Source organism: Gekko japonicus, unplaced genomic scaffold (genome assembly GCF_001447785.1).
Source record: "Gekko japonicus isolate JY-2015 unplaced genomic scaffold, Gekko_japonicus_V1.1 scaffold2524, whole genome shotgun sequence".
Taxonomy (NCBI): Eukaryota; Metazoa; Chordata; class Lepidosauria; order Squamata; family Gekkonidae; genus Gekko; species Gekko japonicus.
The window spans coordinates 164602-183175 of NW_015161481.1; the positions used below are offsets into that span (position 1 = coordinate 164602).

Here is an 18574-nt window from a genome sequence, read left to right on the forward strand (position 1 = left end):
ACTGACGTTCAGTGTCTTCCACTCTCTGTCTCAAAGATTGCCTAGCTAAGTCTCCACCCCATCCACAGAAGAGTTGCAGAAGGAAATCCAAGCTGCGCAATTTTAACTTGAACTGTCTTGTGCTAACTGGATTGAAAATCATCCAACAACATTAAAGGAAGGAGACCTCAGGGGTTTATATTTATATTAAGCCAGAGAAAAAGTGATGAAAGTACAATTCTAGCCGCTTCCTTTAGCATACCTGTTTCCAGCCGTACCATTAAGTTTGAAATGCATTTGGGGACCTGTGGAACAGCCCACCGAAACTTTGTTCCAAAGGGGTTTTGTTGTTGTTCAGTCGCACAGTCGAGTCCGACTCTTCGCGACCCCATGGACCAGCTCCCGCCAGGCCCACCTGTCTTCCGCCGTCCTCTGAGGTTGGCTCAATTTCATGTTCGTTGCATCTATGACACTGTCTAACCATCTCATCCTTTGCCGTCCCCGTCTTCTTTGACCTTCAGTCTTTCCCAGCATCAGGGTCTTCTCCAGAGTGCTCCCTTCTCATTGGGTGGCCAAAGTATTTGAGCTTCAGTTTCATTATCTGGCCTTCCAGGGAACAAAGGGGTTAATGATGACTTAATGGAGGTGGCTTTGACTCTTTAGGTTATTCTAGAGAAAGCTTTTTGTATACTAGAACCCGGTTCTTTATATACAGAGAGTGGCTCCTTACTAGGCGTTAACACTATTGGGGGTTAACCAACCTCAGCAAACCCAGTGGCGTGGTCTTTGTATTCTTCTAGACTAGATTTGAAGTTAATATAATTACATTTCATGCTGTCTTCCATGTTAATTTTTGCACGCCTCCTATGTAAAACAGCATAGTGAGGATTTGTGCATTGCCCCAGAAGAAGCAGACTCCAGCCACACATGCTTGTGCTGAAATAAAATTTTGTTAGACTTTACGGTGCCACAAGACTTGTCTGTTCTCGTGCCTGGATTTTTCCTTCCTTTTTATCATGCTGTCTGCATCGCAGATCTGGAGAAGGAAATCCATTGTGGGGTGAAAAATTCATTGTGTGTCACATTTTGCGTGGCCACAGCGCCCCTTAAGAGAAACTCCAAACACCAAATAGCATGGAATTCATGGGCTGTGAAGACACCGAGGTGCCCTGAGAAATGTCTGGCAAGAACTAGGCCAGTGTGTTGTCACCCACCTCTGGCCAAGGGAGGGAACAGCAGGGAAGGAATGTTAGGGATTTCAGGTTAGAAAGCAGAGCTACTACATGTAGCATTAAACAAGAAAGTTTATTTCACTAAGGAGGGAAGGGTCTCTGGGAAATACTGAAAACAAAACAAGGGATTAACGTCCTCTCGGACTTCCCTAACCTACGTCTTGACTCTCTAAAGTCTAAAACCACACGTGCTAGCCACAGGCAGAGTTAGAGACAAAGAGCAATAAACTTCCTAAGCCTCCACCCCAGGACATCTTCTGATCTATTGATTACCCAATTGGAGAAACCCAAACCTTGTTCTGGCAGCAAGTATGTGCAGGGTCTGCTACTGGGTCTCTCTCTAAACAGTTAGGATATTGGCATGCATAAACAAACATGTAAATTCTTCCATGACTTCAGGGAGAGAACTTGCAGACTCCAGCAAGGAAACGTCTGATGTTAGTAGGCCAGACCTCCCAATAAAAGTCTCCCTAGTGCTCTCTCTGGAAAAGACGGCTGTAGTTAGAGGAGTCTGTGGCACAGCTCAGGAACAAGCCAGTGACACTGATCTCACAGGGAAACTTCACCTGGGCAGACCTCCCCCAGCCAGACACTGGAAGCAAGGCAAGCATCTCCCCGTATGCTTGCAGCCCCCCCCCCAGTCTCCAGAGGCACGGACTGAAGGACAGGAAGGCAGACGTGCCCAGAGGTTCAACCTCACGGCAGCTTGGCAGGCACCCTGGCCCCACAACACAAGCAAGGGAAGCATGCCCACAAATCTCACAGCCCCCTACTCGGCTGAAGCACGCAGGTCCAGAGCACACCCATCAGCTGGGGTGTATTGTTCTAAGCAGCAAAGGATTGGAAACACGTGTTGAGCTGGCAGGGCCACCCCCAAGTCTCCAAAGGCAGGTTCTGAAGGACAGAAAGGCAGACATCCCCAAGGTTTTCACAGGGGCTCCTCAAAGTAACCCCACAGTGGCTTGGCAGAGACCCCCGGCAAGCAGTGGAACCCAGCTTGGTGTGCCCCCAATGCTCCCAGCCCCCCTCAGGCCCAAAGACATCGATCCTCCGGTCACACAGCCCACCCCTAGGTGAAATTTCTGGTTATTCGCCATTAGCTGAACACCTTGTACAGATAAGAAGTCACCTGCTGTGAATTGTACAAATTTATTGGAAAGGGGTAGTCAAACAGGGGCTGGCTTGTACAGGCACATGTTTGTTGAGGTGGATGTTGCTTCATGAGGTAGGTGTTGAGTGAAGGAGATTTTCTTTGGAGAGGTGTTCACAATCAGGAGGGTTGGGAGGGTATATTTGGGCCCTCAGCCGAGGCACCCAGTAGCTTAAGCCGCTCTGCTCAGTGTGAGCAGAGAGACAGAGTGGCTCAGAGCCCTGAGTCCACCTAACCCCCAAACCCCACCAGGGGAGAGGTGTTCACAATCAGGAATAAATGAATGTGCTCTGCGTTTAACAAGTTTCCTGCCTCCTCTGTTTAATTGCCAGCACCCAACAGAGGAGAGGGTGCAGAGCTGAGCTGAGGGTATATATAGCGTTTTGATCCCATAGATCAGAATGGGAACTCTGTTACTGGCAGCCAGCAGTGTCTTTTAAGCTTTGGAGGGCCCTTATTGGTATTTCCAAGGCTAGAGAATTCTGACCCTCCCCTGCTGCTTTGAAGTTTGGTAAAGATTTTGATTGACCGGGGACAGGCTGTCTGGAAATGTGTCCATTCACGAATCGCCACAAACACTTGAAAGTTCATATCAGTTGACCTGCCACAAACTTCAGTTTGCAAACCACAAACCAGCTAGAATTTGTCTCAAACTTTAGTTTGAGAGCTGTTTCATGTCCATCCCTACCTATCCTGGCTCTCTCTAATCAGTTAAAGCTGCAGAGAAGGGGGTCTAATTTGGCCAGCAAGAACCATTCCTCCTCCCTTCCCCAAAGTCCTTGTAAGGATAGAGACAAAGAAATCTCTCCCCGCCCCTGCCCCTCCCCCAGCATGTGTCAGAGCCCTTCCTGAGTGATATCAGGAATCCTCTGGATTTCTCCTAAAGTTGGCCACCACTCTGTTTTTAAAGGGGCCTGTATCTTAAACTGTAATCCGAGTGCAGAACTATCCATGCACCTAATAGCGATATGTTGTCCCCCTCTGTGGACATCTAAGTCTGTGGACTTGGGGCCACACTGACACTAAACAGATTTTCCTGCAGACTTGGGGGACCCACGAGGTTTGCAGAAGAATCTGAAATCTTTTTTAAAAATACACTGGCGGTTTTAAATTCCCTCCAGAATAATTAAATTAAACCTCGCCTAGCTTCCAAGATCTGATGAGATCAAGCCAGTCCGGGGCCTCCAGGTCAGGGCAAAAAAAACCCCACACACAGACACACAGGTGGTCTTCCATCGCCTGCCCCTGCGTGGCAACCCTGGACTTCCACATCTTCCAAGACGTCTGGCTTTGCCCTGGAGGCCTGGCCAAGGCTGCTCCAGCAGCCTCGGCCAGGAAGAGGGGGGGGAGATTTTTCCCAGGGTGCACGGCTTCATGCACCTCCGGGAAGGTCTGGCTTGGCCCTGAAGCAGCCTCGGCAAGGAAGAGATGGGGGGAGGAAGCCGACTTACCCTCCTGCTTCTTTCTTATTCTACAGCAGAATGAGGCTGGAAGCAGAGGGCGGATGGAAGAAGGGGGTGGGGCTTCGCCATGTGACGGCCCCGCCCCTGGTGCCTCTCTCCCAGAGTGATGTATCAGTGTGTTCTGGCCCGATCCGAGGCCACACTCAAGGGCCAAAGAGCCGCCTGTGGCTTGCGAGCCGCAGTTTGCCGACCACCATCTTAATATATTGAAATTTTGATGTATGAACTAATAGGTAATTTTCTATGAATTTATGAATTAAGCACTTTGAAAATTGAAAAATTAATTTACACTTTGCATAAAATTTCAATGTAATATCTATCACATTATATACAAAACGTTTCCCTGATTGTTTCTATAATTTTGACTATTGTCAACTGGGAGGTCTCTTGTATATTCTCCTAGTATACCCCCACAGAACATTAAGCTTGACTGATAAGAACCTCCTGGTGGTCCCCAGCTCAAGAGAGATCTGGCTGTCCTCAACCAGGGCCAGAATTTCTGTGACCTGCAGGATTTGTTACCTTTCTGCAAGGCATGTAAGACAGAGATGTTATGCCAGGCATTCAGTTGAGGACAGCAATGGTACAGTATGTAGTCTGACACTATCATACCCTCCATTCTTTGCAGCCCTCCCAGAGGCCTGTGAAATTTGAATTTTCCCCCACCGTCTTCAATTGACCAAATTATGCTGAATTATTGATGCTGTATGTTTTATGTATTTATTCTTGATTTTTAACTTTTAATTACTCATTGTATGTCCTCTTCTGTTTTAAGTCACCCTGAGCCTTGCTTGCAAGGAAGGGCAACCTAAAAATCGAAATAAATAAATAAATAAATAATGAGCTCTGCAAAGAAGTGCAGAGGCTACAGGCCAACAGACATGGTCAGAGGGAACAGCAGGTAGAAGAGGCTGGGGAGGAGGAGGAACCACAGCCCAGCACCTCTGCTTCGAAAAGCCCAACTAGGAAAAAGCCCACTACTGGTTGCCAGGCGTGCAGTGGTGGAGGATTCAGCAAAGGTGATGGTGAGGGGGTACCTCACCAAGTCCCTGAGCCCATCAATGCTGATCCCATGGAGTACTGGTCATGCCAGGCTGTCATCTGGCTCCACCTTTATGTGGCCATGAGTCTCCTTTCCTGCCCTCCCACCAGTTTGCAGAGAGCAGAGAGACAGAGTGGCTCAGAGCCCTGAGTCCACCTAACCCCCAAACCCCACCAGGGGAGAGGTGTTCACAATCAGGAATAAATGAATGTGCTCTGCGTTTAACAAGTTTCCTGCCTCCTCTGTTTAATTGCCAGCACCCAACAGAGGAGAGGGTGCAGAGCTGAGCTGAGGGTATATATAGCGTTTTGATCCCATAGATCAGAATGGGAACTCTGTTACTGGCAGCCAGCAATGTCTTTAAGCTTTGGAGGGCCCTTATTGGTATTTCCAAGGCTAGAGAATTCTGACCCTCCCCTGCTGCTTTGAAGTTTGGTAAAGATTTTGATTGACCGGGGACAGGCTGTCTGGAAATGTGTCCATTCACGAATCGCCACAAACACTTGAAAGTTCATATCAGTTGACCTGCCACAAACTTCAGTTTGCAAACCACAAACCAGCTAGAATTTGTCTCAAACTTTAGTCTCAAACTTTAGTTTGAGAGCTGGTTCATGTCCATCCCTACCTATCTTGGCTCTCTCTAATCAGTTAAAGCTGCAGAGAAAGGGGTCTAATTAGGCCAGCAAGAACCATTCCTCCCCCCTTCCCCAAAGTCCTTGTAAGGATAGAGACAAAGAAATCTCTCCCCGCCCCTGCCCCTCCCCCAGCATGTGTCAGAGCCCTTCCTGAGTGATATCAGGAATCCTCTGGATTTCTCCTAAAGTTGGCCACCACTCTGTTTTTAAAGGGGCCTGTATCTTAAACTGTAATCCAAGTGCAGAACTATCCATGCACTTAACAGCGATATGTTGCCCCCCTCTGTGGACATCTAAATCTGTGGACTGGGGCCACACTGACACTAAACAGATTTTCCTGCAGACTTGGGGGACCCACGAGGTTTGCAGAAGAATATGAAATCTTTTTTAAAAATACACTGGCGGTTTTAAATTCCCTCCAGAATAATTCCTTTATTATTCTGTACAGGTGGCAGCAGCAAATGCGGGGAACCAATCCGGCCTGGCTGCAGCAGTGTTGGACGCAGAGAACCCCTCTGGGCCGGGCTGGGCCGGGTGCGGCAGCAGCGTCTGCTGCTCTGGGCTCAAAGCAGTTCCCTGACACCACCATTGCTGCAGCTGGGCTCCAAGGTGGGTGGTGGGCCTGGAGCCATGCCAGACTGCACGATGGGGGGTGGGGGGCAATGGGGTTCCCCTGCGAGTCTCACAGGCCTCCCACCTGTACTTTATAAAAGCTGTGGAACTTTTTCCCAAAACAGCAACCCCATCCTCGTTTCCCTCTTTGTTATTTTATTTATTTATTCAAAACATTTTTATGCTGCCTTTCCACCCAATCATGGTTCACACTTCAGGTAGGTACAATGTACCCTTACCTTGTGTTGGCACGTTGTATATTTTCTGTTGCAATGTCATGATGCTGCTTGATGTGTGTACTTTATTCTGTTCTTCAATCCCAGCTCCACTGCATTATGTTGTTTTACTCCTGACCTTTGCTGCGAGTCTCAAATTTGTTATCACATTTTGTAATCTGCTTTCTGATTGACTGAATAAGTGTATTTTACTAGGAATCTTTGTGGTTTGATTCAAATACCATTATCCTTCAAATGCAATTGTATTTTGTAGTCGGCTTATTGAGGGACTGAATAGTTCTAGTGCGCTTGTAATCCACCTTGAGTTCCAGTGAGAAAGATGGACAATAAAATAAGTAGGCACACAGGGGGGCCCTCCTGTGCGTAACAAATTGAGATAATTTGACATGGAAAGACGTTGTTTTGGGCGGCAGCCCCACCTGTCTCCTGAAAGGCAATTCTACTGCCAGGCAGAAGTGTCACAAGTTAAGATTTGCCTGGTGATGGAGATAAGAAGTGGTGCCTGCTAGATAGCTTGGTGCTGGCATGCTGCTTAAGGGCATTTTTTTAAAAAGTGAGAACCCCGTTATTCCCTAATCAGTCACAGATACGATAACTCCAATCAGTCTGTGGGTTCACTGCAGTTCCCAACGGCCAGGGAGAGGTTCTGAACCACTGGGTGGAAGTCAGCCTTTGCCTTTGCCTGATTAGGATGTTCAGCCCTTATTTATCTTAGAACAAACTTTATTTAGCATGTGATGTTCTTTTTGTTTTTGCAGTGCAGCAGAACTTCACAGTTTCTTCCAAGCAAACAGCGTGACGTACTTGGCCCTGATATTCGAGAAGGAGGACTCCTTTTTGGGCAGAGAGGTGACTCTTTAATTAACTGATTGGTAGATGCCTTAGATTGGACAAATGTGCCTTTTACCAAGTTGGCTATGCTGAGTAAGAATTATCTTTACATCTTTACAACAGCTATAAATAACACAATTCATTATTTAAAATAACAGTTCTAAAACCCGATCATAGAAGAAACAATTAATATCAAGAAGGAGAGGAGATTGGATTTATACCCTGCCCTTCACTACCCGAAGGAGTCTCAGAGCGTCTTACAATCTCCTTTCCTTCCCCCTCCCCACAACAGATACCCTGTGAGGTAGGTGGGGCTGAGAGAGCTCTTTCAAGAACTGCCCTTGAGAGAACAGCTCTGAAAGAACTTGTAACTGACCCAAAGTCACTCCAGCAGCTGTATGTGAGGGAGTGGGGAATCAAACCCAGTTCTACCAGATTAGAGTCCACACTCCGAACCACTACGATCAGCTCTCTCAGTATATAACAATAATGGTCAATGGCACCATTCGACCCATCCGTCTCCATCTTCACCTGCTCCCGCATGGGTTCCCCATATGCTTTCAGGTGGATGACAACTAATGTTGGGGGGGGGGAACAGGTGGGTGAAAGACAGTCCTGATGATAACAATACATATGACAACAGTACAATACCGGGGAGGCCAATATAATTAGATCTCCACCACCTCAACCATAGGCCTGGTGGAACAACTCTGTTTTGTGGGCCCTGCGGAATGGCATTAACTCCTGCAGGGCCTGGATCTCCATAGGGAGAGCATTCCACCAGCCCGGAGCCAGAGCTGAGAAGGCCCTGTCTCTGGCTGAGGCTAAGTGGACATCTTTAGGGCTGGGGATCACCAGCAGGTCTTGGTCTAACGAGTGTAATGCTCTACGAGAGACACAACGGGAGAGACGGTCCTGGCGGTATGTTGGCCCCAAACCTCATAGGCCTTTGGTTAATACCAGAACCTTGAACTTGACCCAGAATTCAGCTGGGAGCCAATGTAGTGGGCAGAGCACTGGTTGTATACGTGCTCTTAGAGATGTCCCTGTGAGAACGTACGCCACTGCGTTGACTTCATTTATACCCAACTAAGCTCCCAAATGGGGGCCCAAAGCAGCTTACACATCACTCTCCTCCAGTGTATTCTCGCAACGACCCTGTAAGGTAGGGTAGGCTGAGAGTATGTGACTGGCCCAAGGTCACCCAGCGCGGCTTCCGTGGTAGAGTGGGGATTTGAACCTGGGTCTCCTAGATCCTCCAATCACTATGCCACACTGGCTGTCAAATTATGTAAAATGTAACAAATTATATGCATACAGGATACTAAAAACCCTATTTTTAAAATTATGAATACCAAATGGGTAAAAGAAGGGTTGGTGGGGGGGGGAGAGATGTAATTCAACGTATTTAGGGTTCAGATACCTATTTGGGGGCACATTCCAGACACTCCCCATAGCTAATGGAGCAACCCTGCATGTCGGGAATAGGCTACTATATTCAGATACTAATTCCTGACAGTTTCTAGTTGGGATAGGGAAGGGGCTAGAACTGGAGTAGGGAGAAGGTATGATTTGGGCTAGAAGCAGGGCAGGAAGCTTCTATGTGGGTCCTGAGATACCAGGTGGTCTTCAGTAGGGTCTCCCTAAGTGTGCTTGACCAGGTAAAGAATGCTTGTGGGTAACCATTCTTATATAGGCAGCTTCATGTTGCTTGGCATTAGAACATAAGGAGAGCCCTGCTGGATCAGACCAGTGAGGGTCCCTCTAGTCCAGCCTCCTGTCTCACACAGGGGCCAGCCAGTTCCTCTGGAGGGCCAACAACAGGGCATAGTGGCCGAGGCCTTCCCTGATGTTGCCTCCTGGCTCTGGGATTCAGAAGTTTGAATCTGGAGGTACCCTTAAGTCACCTTGGCTGATAGCCACGGATAGGCCTGTCCTCCGTGAATCTGTCTAATCCCTTTTTAACGCTATCTGCTTGTGGCCATCACTACAGCCTTTGGCAGCCAATTCCACATTTTAATCACTCTCTGTGTAATGGAGTATTCCCTTGTGTCTGTCCTGAATCTACTGCCCATCAGCATTCCAGCAGTGCAGTTCCCTGCCATGGAAAGTGGGGCAGAAATCCATAGGGTCTGAGTCACGTGGGCCATGACCTGGGTCAGGTGCCTGAGGCTGAGCCCTAGCAGGCCTGTGGCCCTGGGCCTTTATTTAAGATAGTTTCATGTCTCAGCTGTCAATGGTAACTGGAACCATGTTGAGATGGACCTGGTCTACTCTCTCCTTTGTAATGGAATGCACAAATTGGAGAGCATTGCTTAAACCATCTTTCTCATGTTAACCTACTTTAACAGCTTAACTGATGCAGTCTTTGATCCTAAGAAGCATCTGCAGAGCTGTATTAGAGGAAGGCAACTTGCAGGTCCCCTGAATGGCACATAAGGCAGTGGCCTCCTAGAAGCATTGGGTAAGGGGGCAACATGAGGGTCTGTGGCAGCCCCGTAGCTAAGGCGTTGGGGGGGAGGGGGGCCGGGGAGGAACAGCCCAGGGCGTCGCGGTATCCACCGTGGCGTAATATAAACATCCGAACATAAATATATTTGCTTTAATTAAAAACCACCACCACCACAACACGCCAGTAGCAGCCGCCGCCACGGTGAATTATCCGTCTGCCTGGAAACTTTCAAGCCTCCCCCCCATCTGAGGTAGGAAAGACTGGCGGGTTGGCGGGGGTGATTGTCTGTTGAGGTCCAGTGATGGCGGGGCTTGCCCACTCAGCCCTCCTCAAGCTTTTCCCCAGAACTGTTTTGTAGAGAGTGCCACATGCTTCCAGTCACTGGCAGGTGGAAAGGTTTACGAATCAAGCTGTGGAACCGGCGGGCAGCAGAGAAACTTCCACCCCGGGGCGGGGAATTGGGGGGGGTGCCTGGTGGCAGATCTGCATGCCCAGGAGGAGGAGGAGCCCCCCCGCCTTCCCCAGAGAGACAAGCTAGCAGCCCCCCCCAGAGGGGGATCGGGAGTGAAAGAGTGGCGCAGCGGGCATACTAAGGGGTGGGCGGGGAGGAAGCGCTTCCCAGCAGCCTCGTCGGTGGGAATGGAGGAGCCTTCTCGCCGGCTGTTGGGCTAAGGGCAGCAACGGGTGGGGGGCGAGGATGGGGCCCATGAAAACCGGGGAGGCTGGGCCCCATATGCCATACGTTAGCTACGGGCCTGATCTCAGTGTTCTGAGGTAAAAACACAGAAGAGACTGCAGACAGTTGAGGACAGTTACAAAAATCAGCAATTCAAGACTCGCGAACAGACATTTCTCATAACATCCAGCAGGGCAACTGAGTTTATGAATGTTCATGGGGAGATAGTAAAGGACCTTTCTAGGAGCCATTTTGATGCGTGCCTCCCTCATGAACCTGAAGAAATGTCCACCACATCACCACTCCCTCACACCAACTCCCCCTCACACCTGTCCCCAAGAAAGCTCCTGGCAAACGTCGAGCCAGATACAACAACACTACAAGGAGGAGGTAATTTAGAAATGCAGCAAAGACATTTGCACATAGTACTCCTGAGCAATGCTCGCTCTAAGCTGTGGAGTCTCGTGAGCAAAATTTCTACTTTGTGAGCTACTGGCATTAAAGTTGTGAGCAGGTGATTCGGCTACTGCATAAATTAGTTTGCTCTGGAGCCATCCTTCGTGAGCGAAGACAAAAATGTGTGAGCTGGAGGCTAAAAAAACTGTAAGCTAGCTCACACTAACTCAGCTTAGAGGGAACTGAGCTGTGCTGGCCAAGTACCAGCAAGGTCACACTGAGGTGCTCAGAACAACACATCTCCATATGAGCAAAAAAGTGTGGTCTACAGAGAGGTCCTTCAGTAGAGGGGGGGAAAGTACGTGTGTCTCACTTCATTTTTTACATTACAATCTTCTCCATTAAAATTCCTACAACAGACATTACATTTGATCTCAGCCTAGGATCTTCTTTGTGGTAGCATTCATGACTCTGGAACAGTCTCATAATGTGACGGCTGTGGTCCTAGCGGTTCTCCGGGATGGTTTAAGCGGGTGCGAAGGTGCAGAACAATCGGTTGACCTCCAGGTTCACACCTCAGAAACCTTTCTGAAGAGGAGAGACCCTCATGTTGCTTCTCCACTCCTTTTATTGGGAAGAAACCCCGGGCACGTGCGTTGCCGTCACTGTTCCCTTAACGGTTTCTTCCCAATCACCTCCTCACTGGTGTGGAACACCTGTTTCAACTTTATTATTCTCAATACACCTGTTTCCCCCCCGCTTAAAGCCATGGCTCTCTGAAGCTTCTTCTTGCGGCTGCTCGGTCGGGTCCGGTGGGTTGATTGCTGATCCCTCGCAGCTGTCTTGGTGCTGGTGCCGTGTTGTCCTCTTGTTGACCCTGGCTCGACCTGTTGCCCTGGTTAAGGTATCTGGCCTTCCTTGCTCGTGTCTGTTGCCTTCTGGCCTCTTCTGAGCTGATGGAGAGAGGGGTACCTGACATGCCCCCCCCCTCAGCTCGTTCTGGGCACCAGGGGAATCCTCGTACATCCGGGAGAGATAGTCGGCGTTCCGGTGCTTGGCCCCTGCGCGATGTTGGACGGAGAACCTGTAGGGTAACAGGGAGAGGTACCACCGCTGTATGCGGGCATTAGCGTCCTTCATTTTATATAACCATTGTAAGGGAGCATGGTCTGTCATTACTATAAAGGGTTGAGTACTCAGGTAGTATTTAAGCGTGTTGATGGCCCACTTTACTGCTAGTGCCTCCCTCTCAATGGTCGAGTATCTCTGCTCTGTCGGAGATAATTTGCGGCTTAAGAAAAGTATGGGGCGTTCGTGTCCCTCAATTTCTTGTGTTAGAACGGCCCCAATGCCAGTGACCGAGGCATCAGTTTGTATTATGAAGGGCCTGTTGTAGTCAGGGTTATGGAGGACTACTTCTCCTTGAAGAGCCTGTGTTAAGTCTTGAAAAGCTTGTTGAGAGGGTCCATCCCACACAAGGGTGTTGGGTCGTGTCTTCTTCAGTAAGTCTGTCAACGGGGTGGCCTGAGTGGCAAACGCCGGAATGAACCGACTGTAGTATCCCAACAACCCTAGGAACCTTCGTAATTGCTTTTTGGACTTTGGTTGTGGGAAATCCCGTATTTGCCCTACCTTCCCTGGCTGGGGCCGCACCGTGCCTTTTCCCACTACAAACCCTAAGTATTTTACCTCTTGGAAGCCTAGCACACTTTTCTTTGGATTTGCCGTGAGGCCCGCTTTCTTCAGAGCGCTCAAGACTGTGTGCAGATGCTTCACATGTTCGTCCCAGGTTGCGCTAAACACAATGATATCATCTATGTAGGCTGCAGCATATTCCCTGCAGTGGACTAACACCGTGTCAACCAACCTCTGGAATGTGGCTGCAGCCCCATGCAACCCAAAGGGCATGCGTTTGAACTGATACAATCCGGAGGGAGTTGCAAAGGCCGTTTTCTCCCTGTCTTTGGGGTCTACTAGAATCTGCCAATATCCTTTGGTTAAGTCCAGAGCCGATATGAACCGGGCCTGGCCGAGTTGCTCCAACAAAATGTCAGTACGGGGCATAGGGTACGCATCAAATTTAGACACCCGGTTGAGCTCCCGGTAATCGATGCAAAACCTGGTGCTGCCGTCAGGTTTAGGTACTAACACTATGGGGCTCCTCCAAGCACTCCTGGAGGGTTCAATCACCCCTAGTTCTAGCATATCTTTTACTTCCTTTTCTACTTCGGCCCACCGCCCTCTGGGAATGGGTCTCCATACGGCGCACGCCACCTGTCCTTCTTGAGTAGGGATAACATGTGTAATCTGCGAGGTACAGCCTGGTTTCTTTGAAAAGACTCCCGGCACTTCCCGCAGCATTTGCTGTATTTCCTTCACTTGAGTATCTGAGAGATCCTTATTTATAGTGGGGAGGGTCTCTTCCCCGGTTTCGTTATGCCATTCTGGGTAGAGGTCTTCTACTTCGGTGCCCTCCCTTACCTCTTGCCCCAGTAAGGCTCGGTCTTTCCATGCCTTCAAGTGATTCACATGTAACGACCTTATAGAGGCTGAGGTGGTGCCACATTGGACTTTGTAAGTCACAGGGCCTAACTTTTGGGTCACTTTAAACGGTCCCTCCCAGATATTATTCCCCGGCTTGAGGGCTGCCCTTTTATGTACTAATACTTGGTCGCCTACTTCAAAAGTCCTTAATTGGGCCTTCTTATCAAACCCCCTTTTTTGCTGCTCTTGCGCTTCTCTCAAGTTTTGGCCCGCCTGTTGATGAGCCCATTGAAGCCTTTCCTTTAACTGTTGCACATGTTCTGGGGCTGACACGGCGACCTGTTCTGGCCGTTGTACCCATTGACCCTCTACCAAAGCCATAATGCCGGGGGGCTGGCGGCCAAACACCAACTCGAAAGGACTAAAGCCCGTGGAAGCTTGAGGGGTCTCCCTCATTGCAAACAAAAGAGGATCTATGAATAGGTCCCATTGTCGTGGTTTGTCGTTAGCTACTTTCTTAATGGCCTCCTTTAACGTATGATTAAACCTTTCTACTAACCCATCAGTCTGGGGATGGTACAGAGAAGTAAAGATTTGCTTAATACCCATGGAGCTACATAGATGTTTCAATAAGTTGGCCCGGAACGACGAGCCTTGGTCTGATAGGAGCTCCTTGGGTATGCCAAACCTCGAAAACATCTGAAACAGTGCTTTTACTACCCCCCCCACTTTCATGGTGCGTAGAGGCACCGCTTCTGGAAAGCGAGTAGCATAGTCCATCAAGACCAGCACGAACCGGTTTCCCCTAGGTGTGCGGGGTAGTGGCCCTATGAAATCCATGGCAATTCTAGAAAATGGCTCTTGTATCACGGGTAAAGGTTGCAAAGGGGCCACCTGTGGGGTCTTATTGGCACATCGCTGACACAGAGGGCACGATTGACAATACTGCCGCACGTCCCTATGGACCGAAGGCCAAAAGAACCGTTCTAAAATCCGGGCTAAGGTCTTGGCAGCGCCCTGATGTCCGGCCCACCCATTATCATGTGCTGACTCCATTACTTGTCCCCGTTTTTCCCGCGGCAGTAACAATTGTCTAACTTCTCGCTGGCTAGGATACAAAGTGGCCACCCGGTACCATACACCCTTAATTTTCTCTATCCGGGGGGTTCGTGCAGCTAGCCGTGGATCGACCACCTCTCCCTCGCTTACCGCCACCTTGCGTCGCATGGCCTCAAGCGATGGGTCCTGCTCCTGTTCCTGCCGAAAGTTTTCCTCCCCACTCCAATCTTCCACTTCTGATTCCTCTGTCTCGCCTTCACTTTCTTCCCCTTCCGCTATTTCGACCTGTTCTCCTGCCCAAGTATTTGCAGCTGAGGCCTCGTGTATAAGTGCCTTAAACATTCTCACATCCCTACCTAGGAGCAGGGGGCAGGGTAACGCTTCGACTTTGGCAAGCTCTAGAGTAAGAGCTTCCCCTTTAATTACCGCTGGCATTCGGATGACTGGCCAACGATGATTATGCTGAGTGAAGCAATTTATGGCGAGCCACCGGTGTATCGGCAGGTGTGCCGGCGCGAGATCGGCCCTTATCATGGACACGGAACTCCCCGTATCCAATAAGGCCTCTACCCGTAGCCCACCCAAATGCACCACCACCGTGAACGGCTCCCACCCCTGACCACTGGCCCAACTAGAAAGAGCCATGGGCCAAGCGGCTTCGCATTCCATCATGGGGCATTCCCGTTGGAAATGCCCTATCTCGCCGCATGAGAAACAGGGACCTTTTTGGGGCATAGTGGAATTCCCTCCTCTTTCCTTCGTTTCCCCTCCACTGGGTAAATTGTCTGGGCGATAGCCTGGCCTGTGCTGAAACGCCCCACGGAGTGGCGTACTAAGGGTTGGACCTCGTGAGAAGGGGCGGGCTCTTCCTTCACGCCCGCCTCCCACGCCTCTGCCTGGACCGTCGCTCCCTCGACCTCCCTCGGTCCTAGTGCCCCCCACTCCTGTTTTCCCTTTTTCCACTGCTTTCCGCCCACTTTCGGCCGCTATGAAATTCTCCATTAGGGTACTTAAAGTGGCTATGTCCTTTGGCTTGTTTCGTAGAGCCCAAATGCGCAATTCGTCAGGCAAACTTTGCAACGCCTGTTCCAGCACCACTTTGTTCATGATGCCTTTCTCGCCTTCCGTCTTGGGACCTAGCCATCTTTCAGCTGTTTCAGACAACTCCGCTAGCCACAGCCTTGGGCGTTCGTCTCCCGTCCATCTCCTAGAACGGAACTTCTGCCTGAACGCTTCCTCGGTTATCTCAAACTGGTCTAAGATAGCTTGTTTTAACGTTGGATAATCCCCTGCTTGGGCCTTCGTGAGACTCTTCAGAACGGTCTGTGCTTTGCCCGTGAGATATGGGCTTAGAAGGTAAGCCCACTGAGTCGCCGGCCATTGAGCCATTTCGGCTACTCTCTCAAATGTCTCTAAGAACACCTCTACATCGTCGTCCGGTGTTAGCTTGGTCAACAGGGGAGGGGGGATGCGCGTCCCTCCCGATGTAGAGCCTGCCCCCCTTGCCTGTTCCCAGGTTCTGCAGAGGTCTCGGACCAGTAGGGTATGGGTCTCCTGTTGGGTCCGCACCCATTCCTGCATTAGTCTCTCCTGCCTCTCGACCATCCACTGTGAGAATTGGGCTAGGTCAAACGCCGTTGGAGTGGAAGCCGGTCCTGTCGCCCCGGCATCCCCCTCAGTACCTTCATCCATGGCTCTTGGAGGTTCTTGCCTTGTCCTGGCGGCGGGAGGTACCCACCCCGCTGGGCGGGGGAGTCGTGGTATGGGTAACAGCCCGGCTTCCCCGTACGGGCCACCACTGTGACGGCTGTGGTCCTAGCGGTTCTCCGGGATGGTTTAAGCGGGTGCGAAGGTGCAGAACAATCGGTTGACCTCCAGGTTCACACCTCAGAAACCTTTCTGAAGAGGAGAGACCCTCATGTTGCTTCTCCACTCCTTTTATTGGGAAGAAACCCCGGGCACGTGCGTTGCCGTCACTGTTCCCTTAACGGTTTCTTCCCAATCGCCTCCTCACTGGTGTGGAACACCTGTTTCAACTTTATTATTCTCAATACACCTGTTTCCCCCCCGCTTAAAGCCATGGCTCTCTGAAGCTTCTTCTTGCGGCAGCCCGGTCGGGTCCGGTGGGTTGATTGCTGATCCCTCGCAGCTGTCTTGGTACTGGTGCCTTGGTGTCCTCTTGTTGACCCTGGCTCGACCTATTGCCCTGGTTAAGGTATCTGGCCTTCCTTGCTCGTGTCTGTTGCCTTCTGGCCTCTCCTGAGCTGATGGAGAGAGGGGTACCTGACACATAAGAACATAAGAACATAAGAGATGCCAATGTTGCATCAGGCCAAAGGCCCATCCAGTTAGCTACAAGCCTGGTCTGTGGTAGGAAAGGAAAAGTGGCAAGAATTCCTTTCTCCTCCTCCATAATCGGAAATGCTGTCCCACTGGAAGAACTGCTGGCCCAAAAACTTGAATCTGCCTCCCCTTTTGGTTTTGAGCCGTGTCTTAAGTCTCTTTCCCCTTTCCCCTCTCCTTACCTGATGTTCCATTTGGAACAAGAAGCTCTCCTGAGAGGTGGAGTCCCTTTCAGTGTCCTCTCCTGTCTTTGCTGATGTTGTTGTCCTGGCTGTTCCCAAGGCTGACTTTCCCACCGTTATGCCATAGCTGAGACCCTGCTGTATTCATTATCCTCGTGGTCTGGGGCCCTTGAAGCTCCCCAGTGTGAAGCTGCTGGGTTCTCACAGGCAGGCATAGAGGGAGAGCCTTTGGATGGTGCTGATAAATCTGGCTAGTTTATTCTAAGGACTTCATCTTGAAGAAGAGGTAGAAGTCTGCTAAACCACACACATCCAGTTTTGGTTTATATTCTTCTCACTAAAAGAAGAGTAGTTTTTTGCAGTCGCAACATTTATTTATTTATTTAAAAACAGTTCTAGAACAATTAAAACCAATATAAAAACTAAGTGCTCTACATTCAAGTTTTCCTATGCCACAGCGAACATATTCCAATATTGCCATTTCCAATGTTTTGTAACAGGAGTCAGTCAGTGCAACAATGGGGATGGCCAGCTCTCAGGGAAGGCTCTGATTTCATAACCAGATACACCCATTGTACCAGATGCACCAGATATTAGATGTGGTCAATGTGGTCAAATGCCTGGTGGAAGAGCTCTGTCTTGCAGGCCCTGTGGAATTGTAGCAAGCTCCGCAGGGCCCTGATGTCATCCGGGAGCTCATTCCACCAGCAGGGCCCTGCCACAGAGAAGGTGCTAGCCCTGGTGATGGCCAGTCTGGCCTCTTTAGGGCCACGGAGAACCAGGAGGTTTTGTGTCCCAGAAATCAAGAAAAAGAGGGGGTGCCCTGACCTGGATAGCTCAGGCAAGCCCAATCTCGTCAGCTCTCGGAAGCTAAGCAGGGTCAACTCTGGCAAGTACTTGGAAGGGAGACCTCCTTGGAATACCAGCAGTCGGGAGGCGGGGGCAGGCTTTATTCAGCCACCTCTTTGAATATCCTCCAGGCCTCCAGTACGGGTCAATCACCAGAGGTCGCCATGACTTCCAAGTGCACACATACTCACACATACACGCACACACAAACACATACAGACACATAAAAAATACCAAAAAAAGAAAGAAAAAGAAGAAGAGATTGGATTTATACCCCACCCTTCACTCAGAGTCTCAGAGCGGCTTACAAACTCCTTTCCCTTCCCCTTCTTTTCAGAACTACAGCTTGCCCAAGGTCATCCAGCAGCTGCAAGTGGAGGAGTGGGGAATCAAAACCGGTTCTCCCAGATTAGAGTCCGCGCACTTAACCACTGCACCAAACAAAGAGGGGGGGTCATCTTATATTTATATACCAGTATAAGCCTGAACTTTCCCTAGAAGCTAAAATGAGAGTTAAATGACTAAACGGAGACTAAACTGTGACTTTGATCGCATTATGGGAAGACAAGAGTCACGGGAAAATATAATAATGCTAGGAAAAGTTGAAGGCGACAGGAAAAGAGTATGAGATGGATAGACTCAGTCAAGAAAGCCACAAAAGGGCCTCAGTTTGCAAGACTTGAGCAAGGTTGTTAAGGACAGGACATTTTGGAAGTCATCAATTTATAGGGTCACTGCAAATCAGAAGTGACTTGGTGACCCTTGACAGACGCACGGTTAAAAAGAAGTGTATGTAACATTTTTAGGGGGGTCAGTTTAAGAACATAAGAACAGAAGAGAAGCCCGTGTTGGATCAGGCCAATGATCCATCCAGGCCAACACTCTGTGCCACACAGTGGCCAAAAATACCAGGTGCCACCAGGAGATCCACCAGCGGGGCCAGAACTCCAGAA

At 49.7% G+C, this 18574-nt stretch overlaps 1 protein-coding gene across 1 annotated transcript in view; it reads left to right on the forward strand.

Moving 5' to 3' along the window:
- QSOX1 (quiescin sulfhydryl oxidase 1) overlaps positions 1-18574 on the forward strand; it is a 144671-nt gene that overhangs the window by 78885 nt on the left and 47212 nt on the right. The window contains exon 7 of the mRNA XM_015429156.1: positions 7108-7198. Coding sequence (XP_015284642.1) covers positions 7108-7198 — 91 coding nt within the window. The remainder of the gene's footprint in view (positions 1-7107; positions 7199-18574) is intronic.